This window comes from Ambystoma mexicanum, chromosome 3q (assembly GCF_040938575.1).
Source record: "Ambystoma mexicanum isolate Mex_15411 chromosome 3q, UKY_AmexF1_1, whole genome shotgun sequence".
Lineage (NCBI taxonomy): Eukaryota > Metazoa > Chordata > Amphibia > Caudata > Ambystomatidae > Ambystoma > Ambystoma mexicanum.
In genome coordinates this window covers 1263877363-1263899906 of record NC_090926.1, presented here as the reverse complement: position 1 = coordinate 1263899906, position 22544 = coordinate 1263877363, and the positions used below count along the sequence as shown (strand labels likewise).

The window sequence follows — 22544 nt, the reverse complement described above, 5'->3', positions numbered from 1 at the left end:
ATATCCAGATTGGTGAAGAGCTCCATTAAATCCTATGATAAAGGTAGGGTGGGGAGTGATAAGGAAGAAGAAACCAGTGTTGACCAGAGAATGGTTGAATCACAAGTCACATCACAGTCCGATGAGAATGATTCAGGAATTGTTGTGCATTCAGACAAAGATCAGTCAACCATAGAGGGACAGAGCAAGAGAGCGACAAGAATGCTGCATCGATTCAAAGACTTATCTTGAGTAGCTTAATTGAGTTGTGGTGCATATGTAAGGGGGAAGGTGTGTTAAGTAATGGTTAATGCCTGATGTACTTAGAACCTGTTTGTGTTCATTTTGTTTCAATTGAAACTTGTTTGCCTTCCTTGTTGTTTCGTCTTCTGCCCGATGTGGATTTCACTTAATAAATTAATCTTAACCTTCATCGGTGTCCTGTTTAACTCAACACAGGCCCAAAATGAGATACGAGACAGAAGTGTCATTCGTGGAGTCTGCTGCCGTTCCAAGGCACATGCCGGCCGAGGCTCCTTTTATTGGCAGCCAGCCATGACACACTCTCAAAGGGGACATTACCACAGATCAGTCATTCAGGACTGGTTAAGCCTGTTTATAGGCGGTGGAAGCACAGGAGATCGGGGTGCATGGAATGTTTAAGAGCATAAGAAACATGAATACTTCCATGGCAAATGCAAGACTGATAGAAAATAAATACCAACCAATCTCAAAGATTACTATAATGCTGGGAGATATTTAGCTCCTCCTGTAGACTAATAGAGCCCACATTCCTTGCCACTAGCTCCACGCAACTCCCCAAGCCAACTGGTGTTTTTGTGCATTTGGGAGGGTGTATAAAAGAGCATTAGGGCATGTTTGGAAGACAAAGCATGTGCTCTCTACAATGGACAGAAAGTCATAGTTTGCATCTCGTGTGGAAGTTAGATTTGAAGAATGCTGTGTGGTAGCTCCTCGTGCCTTAGAGGTAGCTCCTCGTGCTGCTGAGGGAGCTCCTGCCCATCACAAGGAGCCGATTATACCTACCCTCATCAATTCCTCATTTCCATCCATCTAATGTCTAAAACGGGCTACTGTACTATGGAGAATACAAACATCAACAAAAGAGGTTGGGGACATGTTCCCCCTCTCCCACTGTCACCACCCCAAAAAGGAATCTGGGAAGATGATGGATGTGGGGAACTGAGGGGTCAGATCTCTCTTCGGGAACTCTGTAGAAGAATGGTTGGGCGTGTAGGACACAGAAATCGCTGACAAATCAATTGCAAATCTACCAATTTCCAGAAGAAATCCACATCCATGCAATATCCTGTCTCACCTCCACTCTGCGTGATGTACCGCACCCATGGCAGTGCTTGGTACCCACTCTTTTCAATGATCTTCATGTACCGGACCTAGAAAAACAGGAGGAAAGGAACAGTTAGTGCATTTCCTCCAAAACCATACACTTGACAGCCTTACTGTAGAGCAGTGGTTCTTGAGGAGATTGGGAGGTGGGGTGGAGAGGTAAAAGTTTACATATTAAAATCGGGTTAGTCGGAGTGTGCTCCTACATACAACGCTTCAGTCTTTGAAGTTACGTTAATCTTGTCCTCCCCCCATAGAGGACATTTCAAGTCCTGGTTCAGGTCCTCAATACACTTCATGATCTTGGGCAATTAGTATGTTGCTAAGAACGCACATCAAAACACTCCTTAGCCTATAAACCACCCCAGTCCTAAGCCGAACAACTTGCCCCTTATAGGTCTCTCCCGTATTCCTCCAAGCATCAGCATTTAGCGCTAGATCACACCTTAGCACGAGATTATACCTTTTGCTGGCGATTCCTCCACATTTGGGTAGGTCACACACCCCTTACTAGCCAAGCCTGCACTTTCACATTGCACCCTAGGTGTCAAACTAATCCTTTCTCCTGGCCGCACATTTACCCACTCCACTCCACTCCACTCCCTTGTCCACACCCGGCGGAAGACTGATTCAGGGCGATCGCAAAGTAGTTCTGAACTGTGGGACATTCTTTGAGGATTGCTTTTTTGGAAGCCCCTGCATTGAACGTTCTGGACTTTTTCTGCAAATATGATTTTATAGAAGGTGAAATCCTTGTGAACACAGGGCTATGGGACTACTCCACAGCTCAGTGACATGACGGAATGAAGGACAACCAATCTCAGGCAGTAGCCGACACATGCACCGAAATGCAATTATTCAAATATGTTCACGAAAACACCACCTTCAATTAATGTACATGTTCTGTGAATATAGGACAAGTAGATGAGGTGTTAAATGTTCAGCGACATGAATGGTGCCAACATTGTATGGCTTACACTGCATTCAGGGCCACTGGTTAGGCACCTTTGCTTGCCACTCGCAGTCAACAGGCTTCATCCAGTACCATTGGTTAGGCAGCAAATAAGCTACTGGCGAGTGATTTATAAGATGAAGTGAACAAATGGCACAATAAACTTCAATACATTGGCACAATAAAGACTTGTCATCTTTGTATTCGGGAGCCCACCATTTACCACATTAATGTAATCGTTGCTGGACTGCGATCAGACTAACCTGGTTTGGAAGCCAGGAAAATTGGAATACGCCATAGACCATTCGCCTTCTATGGGACTCGAGCAGAGCAAGCGTTGGACATGTGTATTGAGACCAATGTTTGGCCACCCAATCGCTACCAGTTCTCCGCCTGCCCAGAACAGTGGGCGTTGCAAAGCAGTCCCGGTTCTTCCCTTAGCAATCTCCCATTCCATTCCTTTGATCTCTTGCTGGAGCACCTTTTCCAGCACCCCATGCTTTCCCTCTGGTTGCCATTCACCTTGCCTTCCTCACACAAAGCCCTCCTCTTACGCCAATCTGCACAGTTCCCAGCAGACAGATGCAGATCCCATTGGCCAAAACCTTCAGCCAGTGTGTAACATCAAGGCTCAAGTTGAGTGGCTCCAAAAGTAACTGAGCCCAGCGAAAGGCCCCCCACACAGGTAGGTGGGGATCTTTGCTACAGTTGCAGTACTAGCTAAAAAAAGCAGATATAACTTCAGTACATTATTCCTGCCCAATTCTTCACCTTAGAAAGTCAGTTCAGCGGCAACTGGATTAATTTGCTACTCACAATTTTATCTGGCAGCATTACCGGATACATTCTACAAGCTAGGTTAGCCAACACCACTATATCGTGTGCAAAGAGGTCACATGCAGTCAGTAGAGAAAGGAAATTGGGGAGGGTCTGGAACACGAGTTGACCAGATGAAATGGCCCAGGAGATGGAATCTGGGAGAAATCCTTACTTCATGCTTCTGCATATCTCCTTATCTGTTAGGAGCCTGGTGTGGCCCAGGAAGGAGAGACAGGCTACTGGGATACATTTCGGGGGCCACAGGTAGAGACAGTAGTGGGAGCCCGCCACAGCATAAGAGCTGGATAAACATTTCTGCCACACCATCCAGAGGGCCCATTATTAGGAAGGACCGGGGAGAGAGTGCACCAGATCAGAATCCTGGGAGAGCAAGGAAGTCATGCAGCATCACTACACCGGCCACCTGGCGCCAAGAAGGTGGGCCCGGAAGTGCAGCTTTGGCAGGAGTAAAACAGTCAGAGGCTACTTCAGTGAGGAGGGAGACTGGGTCAGTGGCAAACGGTCGATCCCAGACACGCAGTGCAACCCGAACACAGGAGGTCCAGAAAGGGCAGGGTATAAAAAGGAAGGAGGAACGTAACGCAAGGTACCAGCTCGATAGGTGGAATTCTCAGACAGCATGGAGCAGATTGGAGAAGGAAGACCGAGATGGAAGGAGCGGTCGAGGTTAGTACAGAGGAAAAGGAAAGTGAAGAGGAGGAGCACCCAAGAGCACACGAGTGCGGTGAGTGCAGTTGGCTGCATCTCACTTTTGAAGGCAATTGCTGTCCTGGAAGTGATCGTGGAGCAACGGAGAAAGGAGGAATGACCAGAGAAATGCCTGCACAGTGCAGAGTGCGCATGGACGAGTGCGGTGAGCGCAGTTGGCTGTAGTTGTATGCAATTAGTGCAGAGATCTAGCCTCCCAGTAAAGCCTTCATGGTAAGATCTGTTTTTTCTTCTGTTTTTCTCCCCATCAACAGAATGGCTTACAATTTGAGAATGCCACAAAGACACTTCCGCCATCAAGATGCGCCATCAAGATGCTTGCATTCGCCAAGTCCCAGCTATTTGTCTGCTTTGCACCACCTCAAACTATCTTCATCCATGAGAGATCTGGTAAACAACGTGCAGGGGGAAACTGTAGCTGGCCTGGCTCCCAAGACTAGGCCCAGCCAACAGCCACTCTTGCACACCATCTCCTCCCAAGGGTACACTGAGTAACTTGGTGCTGGAGACAATTACAAACTATTTTCCCAAACTCCGACAATTGCAAACAAAAGCAGGGAGACGTTCGAACGGAAGGGGCAAATCATTCCACACATAATAAGCAAACTACAGCTCATGAACCTTGGACTCCTTTTTAAATGTGTTGAAATTTACTGTTACACTGATCATACAGCAACAAAAGAGACTGGATGGGAGTCATCCAACATCAAGGGATCTGCATATACACTTGGCAATTCAACGCATCAGAATGGAAGATAGCTAGACTCGCCAATCTCCTCTGCTTAGGTAGCTCACCCAATGGATTCTAACCAAACAGAAGTCAATATGATAGATTATTTATAATGCGCTTACTACCCAGAGTTTTCTAATCGGGGACCCAGATATCGAACCTGTGTTGCTCCGTGTCGTATTGCTTCCAAGGCGAGCACGTTGCCTCCTGAGATATAGCCTCCACATCAGCAGTAGCTCTACCCCAGTATTACAATTTCTAGTGGGGCTATACGATACCGTAAATAATAAGGTCACCTTTCATAGACAAGTGCTGAAGGATGTCTCAGCAAAATTAAACAACTTCATTATTATGTCACAGAAACAAAATAAAGATCAAACTGACGCCCATGAAGTCTTTAAACTTGATAGAGTCCGACAACTCATATGGAGAAAAAAACCTATAGAAGCCCACTCCAAGCATCAACCCTGCACCGTGAGGAAAGACTTGAGTGTTACCACCAACCTAGCCCTTCAGTATGAGCAAAAAGTCACTACGCCTTTGCTCAACAAAGGAAAGGTACACAAATGGAAAAAGAAAATATATACAAATCTAAAAAGGGGGAAAAACAAATCTATATAGAGGAGATCCCCCCTGAGCGACCTAAAAAGGGGAGGGCCCGGTTGTGGGTCAAAAGAAGGTCGAGGACTCTTGCAAGACATTTTCAATGTGTTTTTATTAAAGAAAAGGAAAATACCTACCGTTCCCTACTTTTATGGGGTGTCCCTACCTAACAAAACTAGCTACAGTGCTTGTCAGTTTTTCACTGGAAGGTCTTAAAAGAACAAGCCCACCGTCCAAACTAACCCTCACTGACTCTACCTATATTTTAACAACTAAACACAGGAGAGTGACTCCTTTTGCCCGAGTTTTGCCTTTAGCCAACGTTTGTTCAAGGTCTGATCTTTAAATAGTCTCTCGTGACTTGGTTGATCAATTCATACAGTTCTCCCAAGACTAAGCCTCGGTTTCGTCTCAAAATGATATTTTTTTGTATTGACAATTTCTCGCTTGACAGTGGTTTTCCTTCGCTTAAGATGATCCTCTGGTTTTGTTACAAAACATTATTCACTTCTTTTCCCAGGGTACGGTTATCCAACCATCAGATTCTCCCTCTTAAAGTTCTTTTCCTTCTTATACAGTTCACTCTTACCTCTGTGTTATATCTTTCTTTCAACATATATTACAGTTTATTCAGTTTTTCCTTCTCCTCCAAGTTTTCCCTCCTTCTTACTGGCATTCTCTTTATTTGTACTGTGACGAGTATGAATGCTTTAATAGCGATTCTCATTTACTTTCTTTCACTCACTGTTATCGTCTCTTTAGTTTGACTGTGCAGAATATAGAAACTCTCATAAAGATTCTTTCACTTCTCTTACTTCCAGTGGGATCGCCTCTTTATCGTCACTGAGATGAGTATGAACAATCTTGCAATGATTTTCTGTCTCCTGCTTTCCCCGTTACCAGACATGGGGGGAATACCTCACTGTGATTTCTATTTGTTCGGGTTTGAATTTCCCACTTGAAGAGAAGGGACAAATTCCCAGGATTCATCACACCCCCCATAGATGAAAAGGTGGAAAATCGTGTAGCAGCAGCGAAGTACCAACGGGGATAAAAAATGACATCACTACTTGCATGATCTGTCATCAAGAAACAGTTGACACCTCTGGAGGATCCATCCCAAGTCTAACAGACAAATGACCAGGGTTATTAGACCCGGTGTACACACTTTACACGATTTTCACACAATAATAAACAATTTTCAGATTAAGTTAAGTAACACAATATTTGAAGACAGAAGGAATTTTTCCAGTGATTTAATCCGAATAACAATTCTTGTTAAAATATTTATAAGACTTATCAATTTCCAAAACAATATCTCCACATAATACATTAATGTTTTGCCAGGTTAGTGTGCCTGTATCACCGTACAAAACAAACGCCATTATATCCATGAGGCATTGTATTGGGACAAAATAAAGACATCAACAAAGTGTAACAGGGGGAGACAGCGCATGCGCGCGCGACGCATGCAGACCTAATCGCACCAGCTCCTGGCGGCCGCGGCAAATATCCTACAATTCATCCCTCTTTTGCTAGAAAGGAACACCCCAGCGGCACAGAGGAGGCGGCAGACACAGCAGTGAAGCAGTCGCCACGTCCCTGAGGCGAATCGGTGCAGGGGACGCGAGAATCGACCTGAATTCGTCAGGCGGCGATCCACGGCCATTGTGGTGCGGGTGAAGCGACCGCCTACCCCCCTCCGCGGCACGGCAGACACTGGTGATTCCGAAAGCGGGGACGGAGGGCACACCCAGGAAGCAGCGTTAAGAGGCGGGCGGAACAACGCGCCATACTCCCTCCACGAACTTGGACGGCAACCTGCCTGTTGACCCGTGGCCACCCCCCCTGGAGATCCGACCCCCCAACCCCCATCAGCGAGACGCCAACGCGCAGGGTCAAGCTGCAGCACGACAGAAGGACCGTGTGCTGGGCTCCCCTGTGGATGGAAGTTACGCTACACATGTGCCCAGCAGTAACCAGGTACGAGAGTGAATAAGGTGGGGGAAATCGCCATATCTCCCCCCTTGGCCCCTTATACACTTGGGACAACAATAATACGGCTCTCCCCACGTGGCCTACGTACAGTGGAGCCGTACTTGAAGTGCGGTGGCAGGAGGCACCTCTCCCCACGAACATCGGAGCCACCTGCCCACGGTGGGCCCCCTCAGTCTCTTCTCCCTTGCGGTGCAACGACCGCAACTAGGGTAGACACGCAGCAGAACGACCCCCACGGGGCACCAACAACATGGGGCTGAGTCCCGCCCACGCTGCCCCCCCTCTCCTCCCCACACACCCGGCAGCTTTCGTGGAAAGGCCCATACCCACAGAGACTACGCGCCTTCCCACAGGGGAGCAACCATGAACACCCCCCCCCCCCCCACGGACTCCTGATCCTCCAACAGGCGCACCAGACTGGCCAGAACAGGGGATCAACAAACACTGATCTACATAGCCCCGCCGAGGCCCGGGAGCGAAGACAAAGTGGTGGAAGGTAGACGCCCGGCAAGCCCACCTCACCTTGGTTTCCACGTCAATCCCTGTGGGGCACCCACACGACCCACCCGGGCCCAAATCCTCATACTAATTACTGACTCGACCATGGGCAAGGACAAGGCCAAGAGACCCTGCAGAGTAAAATGGACCTGTACACAGTGGAGGGCCCCCCCCTCGCCAGGAGACACAAAGCTTGGCTGAAGCAAGTGTCGGAGTAGAAACTCAGGACCCCCAACTCTCCTTGAATGACCTAATGAAGGCAATTGGGGACTCGAGAACATCGCTAGAACTCAAGATAGGTGGAGTCTCCACGGAAGTATCTCTCCTACGCCAGGATCTCCGCAACCTATCGTCTAGGGTCGGAGAAGCAGAACAAAGTGTCGGACACAGAAGATAACGTCCGCCAGTTGGAACAACAACTCGCCATAATTGCCCAAAAGGTCAACCAACTCGAATACCGAGCCGAAGACAGTGAGGGCAGGGCACGACGCAATAACCTCAGGATTCTCGGGATCCCGAGAATCCTGAGGTTATTGCGTCGTGCCCTGCCCTCACTGTCTTCGGCTCGGTATTCGAGTTGGTTGACCTTTTGGGCAATTATCCCGGAGAAAGAGGAAGGCCCCAGTGTCGAACTTTTCCTAGAAGACTGGCTGACTCACATCTTTGCCCCCAAGAAACTGTCGAAATTCTTCTCCATTGAAAGAGCATATAGGTTACCCACTGGGCGACCTACCGCAGGAGCCCCGCCCAGAACTATAATTGCACGCCTCCTTAACTACCGGGACCGAGACGCCATCCTCCAGATGGCACGGGCCTCCGGCCCAATCACATACAACGGCTACAAAGTGGGGTTTTACCCGGACTATACTAAAGAGGTCCAGAAGGCCCGCCAGTCGTTTGACTCTGTTAAGAAGAAACTACACTCTGTCAATTAAGTTCGCCCTCTTCTTCCCGGCGTTGCTCAAGGTCCACCATGAGGGTACGACACCTATTCCACAACCCCAAAGAAGCATGGGATTGGCTCGAAACACAGATCCTCAATGGGCCCGCGGCCCGACGCACGCCCTCTGGACCGTCCGCTCGCAAACCCGTGCCTGGGCAGAACTCGCCACCTCTCACTCCGACAGACCCCGAAACAGAATCACCAAGGCGTCCCTCCAGGAATACCACAGAGAACGGATGAGGCCTGGGTATCGCAGCACTGAATTTGCTACGGGACACCATTGAAACTACACCACTGCGGCCGCCACCGCCTGGGCACCGCAGTTTCAGGCACAGTCCAGGTAACTCGACAGGAGCTACCACCCTAGGTCGGATCATCCCGACGAAGTTTAAGTTCACCAAGTTATAAGTTCAATGTTTGGGTGACAGGTGCTCCGAGTTGGGGAGGGAGGGGGGGCGGGGAGTACAGGGTGGGGGGAGTTTTGGGGATTCGAGGAAACGGAATCACGAGAAAAGAAAGCTGGAAACCGACGAGAGCAAACAAACACTGTTTTGGGCCAGGACCAGAGACACAAGTATCAGCCAGTCTTCAGGCACTCCAGTGCGAGGCAGCCCCCGGATGCCCCCCCCCCCCCCCCGAGAGGAAAACGACATACGCCCCCGGGAAAAATGCAACTGCCATTAATCCTCCCAGATACCCCAACAAATAGACTCACGATGACAGGATGAACTCCAACAAGGTGACAATACTGTCCTGGAACGTCAATGGCCTCGGCTCCAGCATAAAGCGGAGACTGGTGCTCCAGTACCTAAACCAACATTCACCGGACATTGCCTCTTAAATGAAACGCACTTGATAGGCAAAAACACCAACTTTTTCAAAAAATCTAATTACTCGAATGTCTACCATGCCGGATTCACGAAAGGAGCTAGGGGCACAATGATACTCGTCCACTAGAGAGTCCCTCTCCAGGTTAGGAAGATCAGGGCAGACCCCCGGGGCCGCTATGTACTGATGCTGGCGGACATCTGGGGTGAGACATGGGGCCTGGCAGCAATCTATGCCCCCCCCATGCTGATGAAAGAACTGCTCGCCGAGCTACAGAGCTTGCTTCTGGAGGAGGAGGCTGATATGTGGGTGCTCGGAGGGGACTTTAACGAAGTAATGGACATCACAGTCAACAGAACCTATAGGAGAGCTGGAACACGCCCCACCTTCACGCCGCTCGCCACGTTCCCCGAGACCTCAGGAATGGTGGACGCATGGCGCACACTTCATGGAGACGAGGCAGGGTTCTCCTTCTACTCAGGTGTCCACAAATCATTCTCCAGGATCGATTACGCCTTCATCCCCCGCAACATAACCCACAGGCTTCTCGACGCTGCATTTCCCGCGAGAGGGATTTCGGACCACTCTCCGCTTCTTTTAACTCTCAAGAACCCCTCCTGCCGCCCGGATCGTAATTGGCGCCTAAATACATACCATCTCCGTCTTCCTGAAATTGCGGAGGAGCTAGAAAAGAGGACAACGGAATATTTTGAACTTAATGAGGGCTCAGTGGACTGCCCGATTTCGATCTGGGAGGCATACAAAACAGTCCTACGAGGGGAGGTTATTTCCACAGTTTCTGCCTACAAAGCCAAGTCCAGAAGGTCAGGGAAGCAGAAGCACGCGTCTTGGAGTGTGAGCGACAAATCCTTATACAAAATACCCAAGAAGCAAAGGAAGCGATGCTCGCGGCGCAAGACGCCCTCAGTAACCTGTCCCTAGACAATGCAAGAACTGCTCACCAATTAGTCCGAAGCCAAATATATGAAAGGGGTGACAAAGCTCACAAGACTTTGGCCTGGTTGGAGAGACGCGTGCAGAGCAGGGGACACGTAAGGACAATCAGATCTCCGGATGGGACATTATTGACAGAAGACTCGGATATTGTCGAGGCATTCGCTACCTATTAAAAAAATCTTTATACCCCACCTATTGGGAATCCATCAGTCGAACCCTCGCGATACCTCGACCACATCGAGATTCCGATACTCCTGCAGCACCAATCTGATCTCCTGAATGCTGACATCACTGACACCGAGGTGCAAGATGCACTGGCAGAACTCCAACCCCGGAAAACTCTGGGCCCCAATGGATTCCCAACAGAAACGTGGAAATGCCTCGGTAGCACGCTACCTACCCACATGCACCACATGTTTCTACGCAGCAGGGAACTAGGAGTACTTCCTCCAGACCTCAGGAAGGCATGCATAGTTGCCATACATAAGCCTGGGAAACCCCCGGAGGAATGCGCCTCCTATCGTCCGATATCCTTGATCAATGGCGAAGCGAAGGTTCTCGCCAAAACACTCGCTAACAGACTATTGCAAGTGATTGAGACCCTCGTCTACCCAGACCAATGTGGTTTTATGCCCAATAAATCAACTTAGATGAACTTACGCAGAGTCCAACTGGCGCTGTCCGGGGCAAAGGAAACACCAGCCCCACTCGCCCTCCTGGCGGTGGACTTCGAAAAGGCGTTTGACTCTGTGGGGTGGGATGCCTTGTGGGAAATCATGGCTAGGATGAACCTGGGGCAGACATTTATATCCTGGGTAAAACTTCTATATGCAGCCCCGGAGGCCACGGTGAGGGTGAACAGCAGGTCCTCCAAATCATTCCCCCTGGGCCGGGGCACGAGACAGGGATGCCTGCTGTCTCCACTCCTCTTCCTCCTGGCCATCGAGCCACTAGCGATTGAGCTTAGAGCTAACACCAACTGGACCGGTTTCGTCTGGCCGGGAGGGGGAGAAGCCCGCCTTTCGCTCTATGCGGATGACCTGCTCATATACCTCAGTAACCCGAGGATCTCGTGCCCAGTGGTCTCCCTCATACTCAGGGAATACCAGCACTTTTCAGGCCTAAAGGTTAATGATGCCAAAACCATTTTCTTCCCGATTCAGGGTGGCGAGTCTGTGATCCCGGAGACCTGTCCATATCACGTCTCTATCAGGGAACTCAAATACCTGGGTATACGGCTCGACCCGACGCTTGATGGGCTCCCCCGACTTAATATACAACCAGTAATAGAGCGGTTTAACAGAGACACCCCCCATTGGCAATCTCTTCCCCTATCGCTAATGGGCCGGGCCACACTATTCAAAATGATGACCCTTCCCAGACTGTTGTATGTCCTCCAGAACGCCCCATTCCCCATCCCCCGAGAAACCTTTGCACTCATTGACAAGAACCTGCGCACACTGCTATGGGGTGGGAAACAATCCAGGATCGCCCTTGACACGCTCCAGAGATCGGTGTGGGAGGGAGGCATCGGTTTACCCTGCATACGCACCTATTACCTGGCCACACAGATAGGAGTAGTGAATGACTGGATGCACGCGGACCCCACACTGCCACACACCTGTATAGAGCTAGAGACCATGTCCCCGCTAACACCGCTCCAAATCCTTTATGTCACCCACGATCAACTCCCGGTGCTGCCCAAAATGACCCACCACATCCGGCGCGCTTGGCGGGCCGCACACAAACTAATCGGCTGGGAAGGACAGCCAACACTGTCGCAACCCATATGGCACAATGCGCTCCTCCCGGAACTAGTAAAAATGGGCTCCTTCGGTCACTGGCTGACAAAAGGAATACACACATTAGCACACGTGATACAAGAGGGTCGCCTCCTGAACTTTGAGACCATGCGCGAACAATTCGACCTGGCACCCATCGGCAGGTTTCGGCATGCGCAACTGTCCCACGCCATCCGCACCCAATTCCCCGACACGACGGTCGTACCCCCCCTGCTCTCCCATCGAGACCAATATTCTCCCGCAGCACATCTCTTCTAGGGTCACTTCCACTCTCTATCAGGCTCTTAACTCATTCGGGGCTGCACAACTCGACGGGCTAAAGGCAAAGTTGGAAATGGATCTGGGCCCCTTGGAACCTGAAGATTGGGTGGAGGCGTTAATGTCCCCCAGAGAAATCGGTATAGAATCCAAGCTCAGACTAATACAGCTGAGGATCCTCCATCGTTCATACCACTCACACTGCAATGGCCAGATGGGGTGGAATAGAAGACGGGACATGTGTTTGATGCAAAACTGAACCCGCTACCTTCTACCATATGATATGGGACTGTCAGGCGATACAGGCCTTCTGGGTGGGATGTGTCAACACAATCTCAGCCGCTCTGGCGACACCAATCCCTAGGGACCCCAAGATGGTACTCTTGGGCATTGGTGGTGAAGTAGACCTGTCCAAATATGAGAAAATGTTTTTGGCAATTGCGTTGGGGGCAGGCAAAAGACTTATCGCGGCCAACTGGGGATCTGCCGATCCACTGAGCCTGAACCGGTGGAGTAATGAGCTGGACAGGTGCGCAACATTAGAGCGCCGGATCTATAATGCAAGGGGCTGTCCCCGCAAATTCAAAAAATATGGGGTAAATGGCTGGATGCTCAATGAGCCCTGCGGGCGGGGGTACATCGGTAACGCTGCTAGCGTTGTTTGCCTGCCTTGTCCTAATTGATGTCTTACGGTCCTTGGCCCCGCGGGCCCTGTTATGGTTAATTGTCTTCAAAATGTATACCGCTGATCCATGTCTTATTCATGTACGTTTCTTTGTTATGTTGTTTAAAATCAATAAACAGTTATAAAGAAACAAAAGACAAAGTGTGACAAATCACAAAACAATTACAGTGTGTGTATTAAACACTGGGAAGGGGAGTCCCCTTTAATACACATTGATCCAGGCACACTAATCTAGCTAACTTGTGGAAGGTTCACATGATACTCCCTTTTGCCATCTTGGTCGTGTCCGATTCTCGACCCACTGCCACCCCGCACCCTCCCTCTCGTCGTTGGGCCAATATTTCCCCTCCTATGATTGCGGCCAACCTCGTGGCGACCTGGTCTTCTGGTCCTCCAAGAGAACTTGACTCATTGACCAAATCTCTTTGCATCGCAGACTATTTATTGACTCTGTTGAAAGCTTCAAAGCCCGGGGCTCGTCCTTCGGAACCCTGGTTTTCGGATGCACTCGCTGTGCTTCGCCGGCAGCACAGACAGGCTGAAGGTGTATGGCGCTCAGCTTACTGCCCCCTAGCACATCTGGCCTTCCGTAAGGCCATGTCTACCAATTGGCTATTTTTAAAACCAAGCAGGTCTACTTCTCCTCACACATAGTCTCGGGAGGATAGCTCAGGGGCAACATGCTCGCCTTGGAAGCAAAACGACACGAAGCAACACAGGTTCAATTCCCGGGTCTGTGCTTAGAAACCTCTGGGTATAAAGCACGTTATAAATAACATATCAATCCACTGTTAACTCTCCTCGAGAGCAGTTCAAAGCGGTGCAGGGTCCCTCGCCCTTGCCCTCAGCTAACAAGGTTACTCCCTCCCCTCAGCTTTGTAGTTCACGCTCTGTTTTTGAGATAAAATTCTTGCTATTCGACAGAAGATCTCTGATTCTCTAGCCACTTGCGAGCAGGAAGTTATCACTCCTGCAGGAGGATTCACCCAGCCTTATGGGAGGACCTCCCTTGGTTCACTGAAGCAGATATTATTACGGCTACTCTGAATTTGAAGTCCATCTCTCCAGCAGACCCATCCCTCTTAACACCCTGAGAGAGATTATTCCTTTTATCGCAGCCCGGGTGTTGTCATCGGTAAACTGTTCTTTAATTAGCAGTTCCATTTCTTCTTCACTTAAGCATGCTTTGGTGATCCTTTTTTTAAAAACTAACCTGGATCATCTTCTGCTTTCTAACTTTTGTCCTAGCCCTCTTATCTTTTCCTATCAAACTGGTTGAATCTCTGGTCACTCCTTCGCTCCTTTCTGGAGAGCTCTCACTTTCTGGATCCTTTCCAATCTGGATTCTGACTGGGTTAAGACATGGAATCTGTTTTGGTGTCCGTTACTGACAACTCTGAACATATTGTCGTTCAGGGAGTTACCAGTATTTTGATGCTCTTTGATCTCTATGCAGCGTTCGACAACACTGACCCAATCCACCTTGGTCCAGAGACTTGCCTTAGTGGGGAAATCGCTGGCCAGGTCCTTGATTGGTTCCGTTTTCTTGTTGACCGTTCTCAGTCATTCTTTCTCTCTCCTGTCCCCTCTGCCCCTCTGCTCCTCTTCCCCTAACCCGTGGGGTGCCCCAGGGCACTGCTGTGTCCCTCCTTCACTTTAATATCTACATCCTGCCTCTGATCTCTGCAATACACTCATTTAGCTTTCTGTGTTATTCATGCGCTGACGGCACCCACATCCTTACATGCTTGGATCTGGCGCACCCCTCTGTGACTGAGCGCTGTTGTCACGGCCTTTCTGCAATCTCTGCTTGGATGGGTCGAAATTGGCTCAGAGTTATCAGTAACAAGACTGAGGTCTTGATCGTCAGGGCCCCGCAGGAGGCATCACTGTGGTCCACCAGTTTTTGGTCATTTGAATTGGGCCCGCTACCGCAACCTTCTGCAGTAGTTAAAATAAAAACTGGTGTTAAGCTCTCAGCCTCCCTTTCCATGCTCCCCAAATAGGATCGTCTGTCAAGGGGTTCATTTTAAACCTCACACTTTGCGGAAGGTTCTTCCTTTTCTCCCATCGGGGCTTCGTCTCATGGTATTGTCAATGCTGGTTGCTGGGACACTTGATTATCGCAACTCCCTTTATTTGGCCCAACCAGTGTACCTTTTGCATCTCCTGCAGCTTTTGCAGAACTTGGCTGGCAGGCTAGCCACGGGAGCCTCTCGCTACACCTCAGCCTCCGGCCTTCTGCAATCGCTTCACTGGCTCCCTTTTACAAAACTGGTCCGGGCTTTCAACAGGAAAAATTCTGTTATATTCTATCATGCTCTTTTAAATCAGCCAGCATGGCTTGAATTGCTGTACCTCACGACAGGCAAGTCTGCATGGGGGGGGCATGTTCTTCCTCTGTGGTAGTAGCCCGGCTGTGGAACTCTTTCCCTTGTCTCTCCGTCTCACTGAGGACCACTTCCTTTTTCGGCGGGCCATTAAAACATGGTTGTTCGCAACCTAATCTTCTGGTGCCCTTTTTTGTCTCCGCTTGTAAGCTTGTGTCGGTTGCCTAGCGCCATGATACCCTTTGTGGTGAACGTTGCGCTTTATACATGTTCATAACATAATAGAAAAAACATCCAAGTCAGCCCCAATGATACACTGAACAGTTCTTTGACAAAAGACCATTATTAAGGCCAAGAAATGGCGGTGCTATTATATGCCCCAACATTAATATGAAGGGCAGAGCGCAACGCATTTGCCGAGAGGCTCTATTTGATGATCAAGATGGATCTCCTTTAAGCAAGATGAAAGTGTTCAGCATTTTTCACTCCATACCCACACTGTGGCAAATTTAGTGTTCAGACCGAGCAAGAGGATTTTGCATTAGATCTTCTTGACTCAATCTTACATGTAAAATCACAGTGAATCTCTAATGTAATTTTAAGAAAACAGAAGCCTTCTATCAAGAGGGTTGGACTTATACAGATTGAAGTTACAGGAAGGAGGACATCCGATAAGGGATCCTTTTGATGGGACTGTAATAGGTTCTGCATGAACCGTCTAAAAATCCACCGCCCTCAGAATCAACCCGGGTCCAGAATTGAGATGAAAACCTTTTTGCTGCATGTATCCGAGCCCACTATGAACAAATGACTTGTCTCCCATCAGCGTTGTCATTTTCTGGTGCCTCTTTTGTTTCAAGTCACCTTCAGCGAGAACACCTATATATTGTCAATATTCCCATGCATTGCGAGGTGCGACAGTTTTACTGCAGGAAACCTGGCTGGTTGATAGAACTCCAATGGAAGGCTAGAACGCTTTCTACCAACCAAAGAGGGAACAGTGAGCAGATCTTTGGGGGTTTATTACATCAGGGAACGATTAATACAATGACAACATGCCAGCAGGATTTTAGTTATTACTGGGCCATCTTTAAAATGAATTGAAGAATAACGCGTCTCTCTTGATTGAGTTACCACATCTCCCCGACAGCCATCTGCTCCCATGTGATCCTCCCTCACAACACCACACCCAGGGTAAGGATCAGGTAGCGGTTGCCGTTCCCTGTGCACATCGGAGGAGATTGTAGGTTGGGGGTGTGGGCGGGAGGGTCAGTGATGACTCCACAGGATTAATCACAGACTTAAGGGAACTGCTCGATTTGACGAATTGCTTCCCGATTAAATTTGGCAATGCACAGATTTCCTGGATTCCATACGCAGAGGACATAATTATCCTTGATGCCACTCCAATTCACCTCCAGTACAAATGAGATGCTTTAAAAAAAAAAATCTGAAACTGAAAATAATTTAAAAATAAACATGGCAAAATCAAAAACGTTAATGTTGTCTAGCACAATGAGACCAATAAGAACTAAATGGTAGCCAGGGGTAGCAAATTATGGATCATGTAGCATCTTTCTTATCTGGGGTTCGGCATTAGAGATCAAGCAAATAGTAAATGCTTTTGGGAGACCTTATGAATGAGCATTAAATCATTGATGGCCCAGATGAACAGTATAAACAGGAAATTCAGAAATGGTTTGTGCATTCCATGGATCCATTTTTATAAAATGAAGTGGTTCTCACCATAATATAGAGAGTGAAATTGAGTCATCATACTCTTTGGAAAGGTCTTGCCATAATAAAGGGACTTATTTGGAAACCAGTGTTGGGTCTACCCAAATCTTTACCGATATATCCTTGCTGAGAGTTGAATTGAGGTGGGCATCTCTAGAAGCTATCATTAGGTGGAGAAAGCTAAAAAAAAAAAAAAAATAGGAGTTTGAACCTCTGAAAACTATATTTGCGGTTATAAAACTATACACAAATGAGTCAGTAGTGGATGTGGAGCAGTTTATGTCTGAGGGTCTTTACTTTCTAAATTAAATTGGGTCAAATATAATTGATTTATCACACAATCCTAACCAAACTAAAAGAAAACTATTCAATCACGATTGGTCATGGAATACAAGTCTATTAGACTCGTACTTCCTCTGGACTACATCCCACAAAATGGGAGGGATTTGAAATGAAAAAAAAAACAGGACAGCACTAGAAAATGGTTTGTAAAAAGGAAGCGCTGAGGAGAAAGAGGAGCCGAAGAAAGGGGATAAGTAAAGAAAGCAACCGGCATAAGACACAATGTTCCTGGTTCACGGTTTCCCAACTGCATGTTTAACGGTGAGCAATACAATCCTAGGTGTCCATTGTCTCCCGGCCGAGCGTTCACTCACTGGAGTGACAAAGTTGTAATTGGTCCATGCTCAAGTGGCTTATACACATGCAGAGGAATTGAAAATAGTTCCACAAGCTTTTCTAGCAGCCAGGTCACAGGCTGGGGATATAGGACGCACCCGAGACCTGGTCCTTCCCAGAGGGTCCAAGATAGTAACAGGAAAGGGGAAGAGATGGGCGCCAGACCTGATAAAGGCTCAGACTGACCTACCCAATCCAAAATAAGACTGCTGAACCTGGCGAAGGCAAATAACCCCAGTATGGCCACAATCCATGGTTGCTGACACACGCAAACAACCAAGAGAGCCAACAGAGCCCTATGTGAAGTCGAGACACAAGTACGGTTGTTGGGGGTGGTTGTGTCAAGCAGTTGGAAAACATTGGAGTGACACAAGGAACATTAAGGAGGTGCTGGAGACAACAGGGTGAAAAGAGGCAGAAGGAGGGGTGGGTGGTAGAGAGGAGTATGAAGTGGAATTATTAGAAGTTTGAGGTGGTGCTAACATGTGGCATAGAAAGAGGCACCAGACAAAGCGGAGAGAACACAAAGTAAGAGATCGAATCCCTAGCCAGATACAATCAGAAGAAATAAGGAGGCCGGGTTGGACCAAGGCAGGAGGAACAAGACCCAGCCAAAGGGGACAGAGGAGGAATAGTTAGGATGATAGCAGGTGGGAAGCCCTAGGTTTTGTGGAAAGAGAAAGAGGGTGACTGGTCCGGAGGATAAGCAGGGCATTCGGAAGCAGGGGTGGCTCGTCCTTGCTTTACCTCACCCGGACAGAAGTGTTATGGTCAGGGAGAGAAGACTTACCTGTGAATTTCTAGTGTATCCGGTACGGTGGTTTCAGGACCCCTTGGAAATCGACACCACCACTTGGAGGCGAGTCATCATCAGACCCAGTGTGAGGGAATGGGTGTTTAATTTCAGCATTTTTCTGTTTTCATCCTTGGTCTGCCTTTTGTATAAATGAACTCTGACTAGAGTCTGATCATTTGCACATCCCCTGTGGTCTGCAGGACAGAACATACAGAGAAGGCGACCATTATAAAGTCAAGAGGGTGTTATGAGTAATGCCTGTGTGGGGGAATGTCCAGAAAAGAGGATGAGCAGAGGGTTAGGTGACAGAAGCTGCAAGGGCAGACTAGGTACATCACGGAAACCCAAATAGCCACTCGCCCCCAAGGTTATTGCCTCAGCTGCTGGAAACGACCTGCTCTAAACGAACAAGGACGGGCCCTTCACCCTAATCCTGAAAGTCTGAAGGATGCACAAGCCCCAGACCACACCATGCAAAACCACCTCAGAGACTGGGCCCCAGCTAAACCTGATGTACCATCCGGACAGTACACCCAGGAGAGCAAGCACAACTGAAGCCCGCGGATGTCAGCCAGGTTGCGTTTTTCTATTTTGCATGTTGCTATACCAAGGAGGGTAAATGCATTGGAACCAAAGGAACTCGCCGGTTAGCACTACCGTGGGATTTGAAAAATCTCAAAGACAGAAAGGGTCTATTGGTCTATACAGGGTTAGCCCCAAACGTTGAAACAAAAAAGTGAAAATCCCATCACATGTTTGCCTCCGCATCTTACTTTATTAGGAAATATGTACTTGTGTTTTACATAGGACAAGCCAAGCTCAAGAGCGATGGATCACAAGCGATGAAGGAACAGGGCTTTCAGTCTTTGGGAATTTCCCAGCGGCTTTGGAGCAGAGCAAGAATCGGTACAGAGTAACCCAAGTCACCACTATGAATTCCCTGAAGAGCAGGCTTTTTAGTGGTCAGGAAGCAGTGTAGTGGTTCCACTTACCGCTGGCATGGCGTTACAGTATGTTGGGGCATTGCAGGAGAAGGACCGTTACCTGGTCTTTTCCCTGTGGGATAGTGGAGTTTCCAGTCTAGCATGGGGCTGGTTCCTAGATGCCCATACACCAACCACCGTGTTAAGCTTGTTTGCAGTGTAGGCGGGCACCCGGGCGGTGATGGTCTTGCAGATGGGTGCAGGTCATTTTGAAAAGGATCCTGGCAGGGAGCGGGAGCAGCCATACTTATTGGCTATTCCAGTAGCGAAAGGAATACCTGGCCTTTTATCCCAACCACTCCTAGATGATGGTCAATAAATCCACATGAAACCATGTAACACTGGTGTCCAGTGTTCTGCGGATCCCTTACCTTAGACACTTCCCATCGGACCATCACAGAAATGGGAACTAAAAACTAGAATCATTCCATCTGTCCCCATCAGATTTATAAAGGAGTCTATTTGCTTAACCATCTAGGAAAATTGCAGTGTGCCTCGTTCACTTAATCGGTTCTTAAGTGCAAGTCAATGCTGAAACATGCCAACCATGTTGTTTCTCGTACAAAATGGAAGCAGATCAGTTTCTCGAACCTAGGAAGAGAACAGACTACAGGACCCAGACATTTAAGATCAGGAGTTCCTACTTTGTTATTAGTGCTTCGCCTGCAAGTCCTTAACCAGAAAACCTCATGGGCTCTTGGCTCGGTTCTCCCATATACACATTTATTTGATAAACTTTGAACCCCATTTTAAGACTCACATCTTTTTGAACCCATATCCCCCTAAGCAAGATTTTCTGGAGTATGACCCTGTAGTATGGCCGAGCAATGACGCACGTGACAGACAATTCAAACAAAGTGGTTTTATTAGTAGACGCAAGGTAAGTAGGAGTTTAATAAACGCCTATAATTTCCAGGGCAGCACTACAAATATGGATTGCTCTAAAGTCAAAAGTGCACCTGGTATGTCAACACCAAGTGGGGTTTTCCTATAGGTGGTGTCTACAACCTTAGCCAGTTCTGGTTCAAATTACAAAAGTACTCTTACAAGTCCTGGTGTCCCTTCGAGACTCCCAGGCCTAAAAAGCAACGTCTACAAAAGGATAATCAACAGAAAGTTCCAACACCTAATCATAACCAGTGTTTTAGCCTCCTGGCTACCCTATGTGAACTCCACATATTATCCAAAGCAAAAGCGCACCGCCAACCATTCAATGCCCAACCCTATTCTAGTGCAACAAAGAACCTTCCAGAGTAAATCTTGTTTTATCAGTTACTCACAGTCTGGTCTCTGCTTTCCCCACACATTTCTAGGCCTCTCCTAGGGTTCAAGCTTCCAGATTCCTTCTTCAGGGTTTCCTCCAGCCTGGCAACAATTACTTGGAGGCTTTTCTCAGCCCTGAGGTTTCACAGGTCTTGCAGTAGATCTCTCGCAGACCTTAGGTTTATCAGGTTTCTCAACCTGTCTCTCAGACCTTGGCTTCGCCAGGATGCACATCACGTCTCTCACAGACCTTGGGTTCAATGGTTATTTCTCAGCCTCCCACCATTCAGGCTTAAATCCGGGCACCTGGTATCCTCTAACCCACCAGCAATGGGCCTCAATCCTCTACTTTCCTTTCCCCAGGAATTGCTAGCAGACAGCCTTGGGTTCCAGTTACCCTAGGGATTTGGGAGGTGCCCTTCTATTCATCTGACCAGCCTTTCATCCCAGAGTTCCAGGGATGATCAGCTCGCTCACCTTCCTGCTTCGCCAGGCTTGCAATACCTTTCTCCAGCCCCTAGTCCTTGCAGTTCTCATCTCTCCCACTCTTCCTACAACCTCTCCACGACTGCAATACCTTTCTCCAGCCTCTAGTCCTTTCAGTTCTCCTCTCTCCCACTCTTCCTACAGCCTCTCCAGGCCTGGAATACCTTTCTCCAGCCCCTAGTCCTTTCAGTTCTCTCTCCCACTCTTCCTACATCCTCTCCAGGCCTGCACTACCCTTCTCCAGCCCCTAGTCCTTTCAGTTCTCTCTCACACTCTTCCTAAAGCCTCTCCAGGCCTGGAATACCTTTCTCCAGCCCCTAGTCCTTTCAGTTCTCTCTCACACTCTTCCTAAAGCCTCTCCAGGCTTGCAATTACTTCCTCCAGGCAAAAGCCTTCCTAGTGCTCTTCTCTTCAGCAATCTCCTCTTGTATCAAGGGAGTCCCAGCAAGCATAACTACTTTCTCTGAGCCCAAGAGACTGACAGAACATCCCGCAGCACATGTATATCTGGAATATTTACTAAAAGATGTTCCGATTGGCCATTTCCCCTAATTGCTCTGGTATTCCTCCCTGCAATTGGGCTTTCCTTTCAAATTTCCTCTTGTAATAGGCCCATTTGATTTAATGAATAATAGTTTCTATTTTGGTGTACTTTGTCCTATTTCTTTCCGCTGTGTGCAGTATTCCGTCCATATCCAAAGGACGTAGCATCTTTCACAGTCCTGGCACTGCAGCGACTGATGGGCAATGTGACGGACCGGGTTGTGTGGCTTCGCCGCTGGTTTCCGGTCCTGTACCACGTCCCCACCACTGCCTTGGGTTTTCGGTGGGAACGGGACGCCAGTGAGCTCCACAGCGTGCCCATCAGTGCATGGCAGCCCTGGAGGGGACAGGGTGATGGTGGGCGGCGGAGCAACCCAGTATTCCTAAAGGTTATGCACATAAGGCAGACAAGGAGACAGCTCTCCTGCTTGCATCCCCTGCGGGTACGTGATCAAGGCAGATGCCAACAGGCTCTGCTTCAGGGTTGAGCCGGGTGCCACAGAGGAGGGTACTGAAGGCACTGACCAGATTCCTGCATGTAAAACCCACAGACCTTGCATACAGAAGCGTACCTGATGG

The 22544-nt window shown here is 48.5% G+C and overlaps 1 protein-coding gene across 1 annotated transcript in view; it reads right to left on the bottom strand.

Annotated features, from left to right (window-relative positions):
- The window catches only part of AP1M2 (adaptor related protein complex 1 subunit mu 2), a 161088-nt gene that overhangs the window by 5679 nt on the left and 132865 nt on the right, over positions 1-22544 (bottom strand). Inside the window, exon 11 of the mRNA XM_069604294.1 lies at positions 1319-1394. Within this exon, the coding sequence (XP_069460395.1) occupies positions 1319-1394 (76 nt within the window). The remainder of the gene's footprint in view (positions 1-1318; positions 1395-22544) is intronic.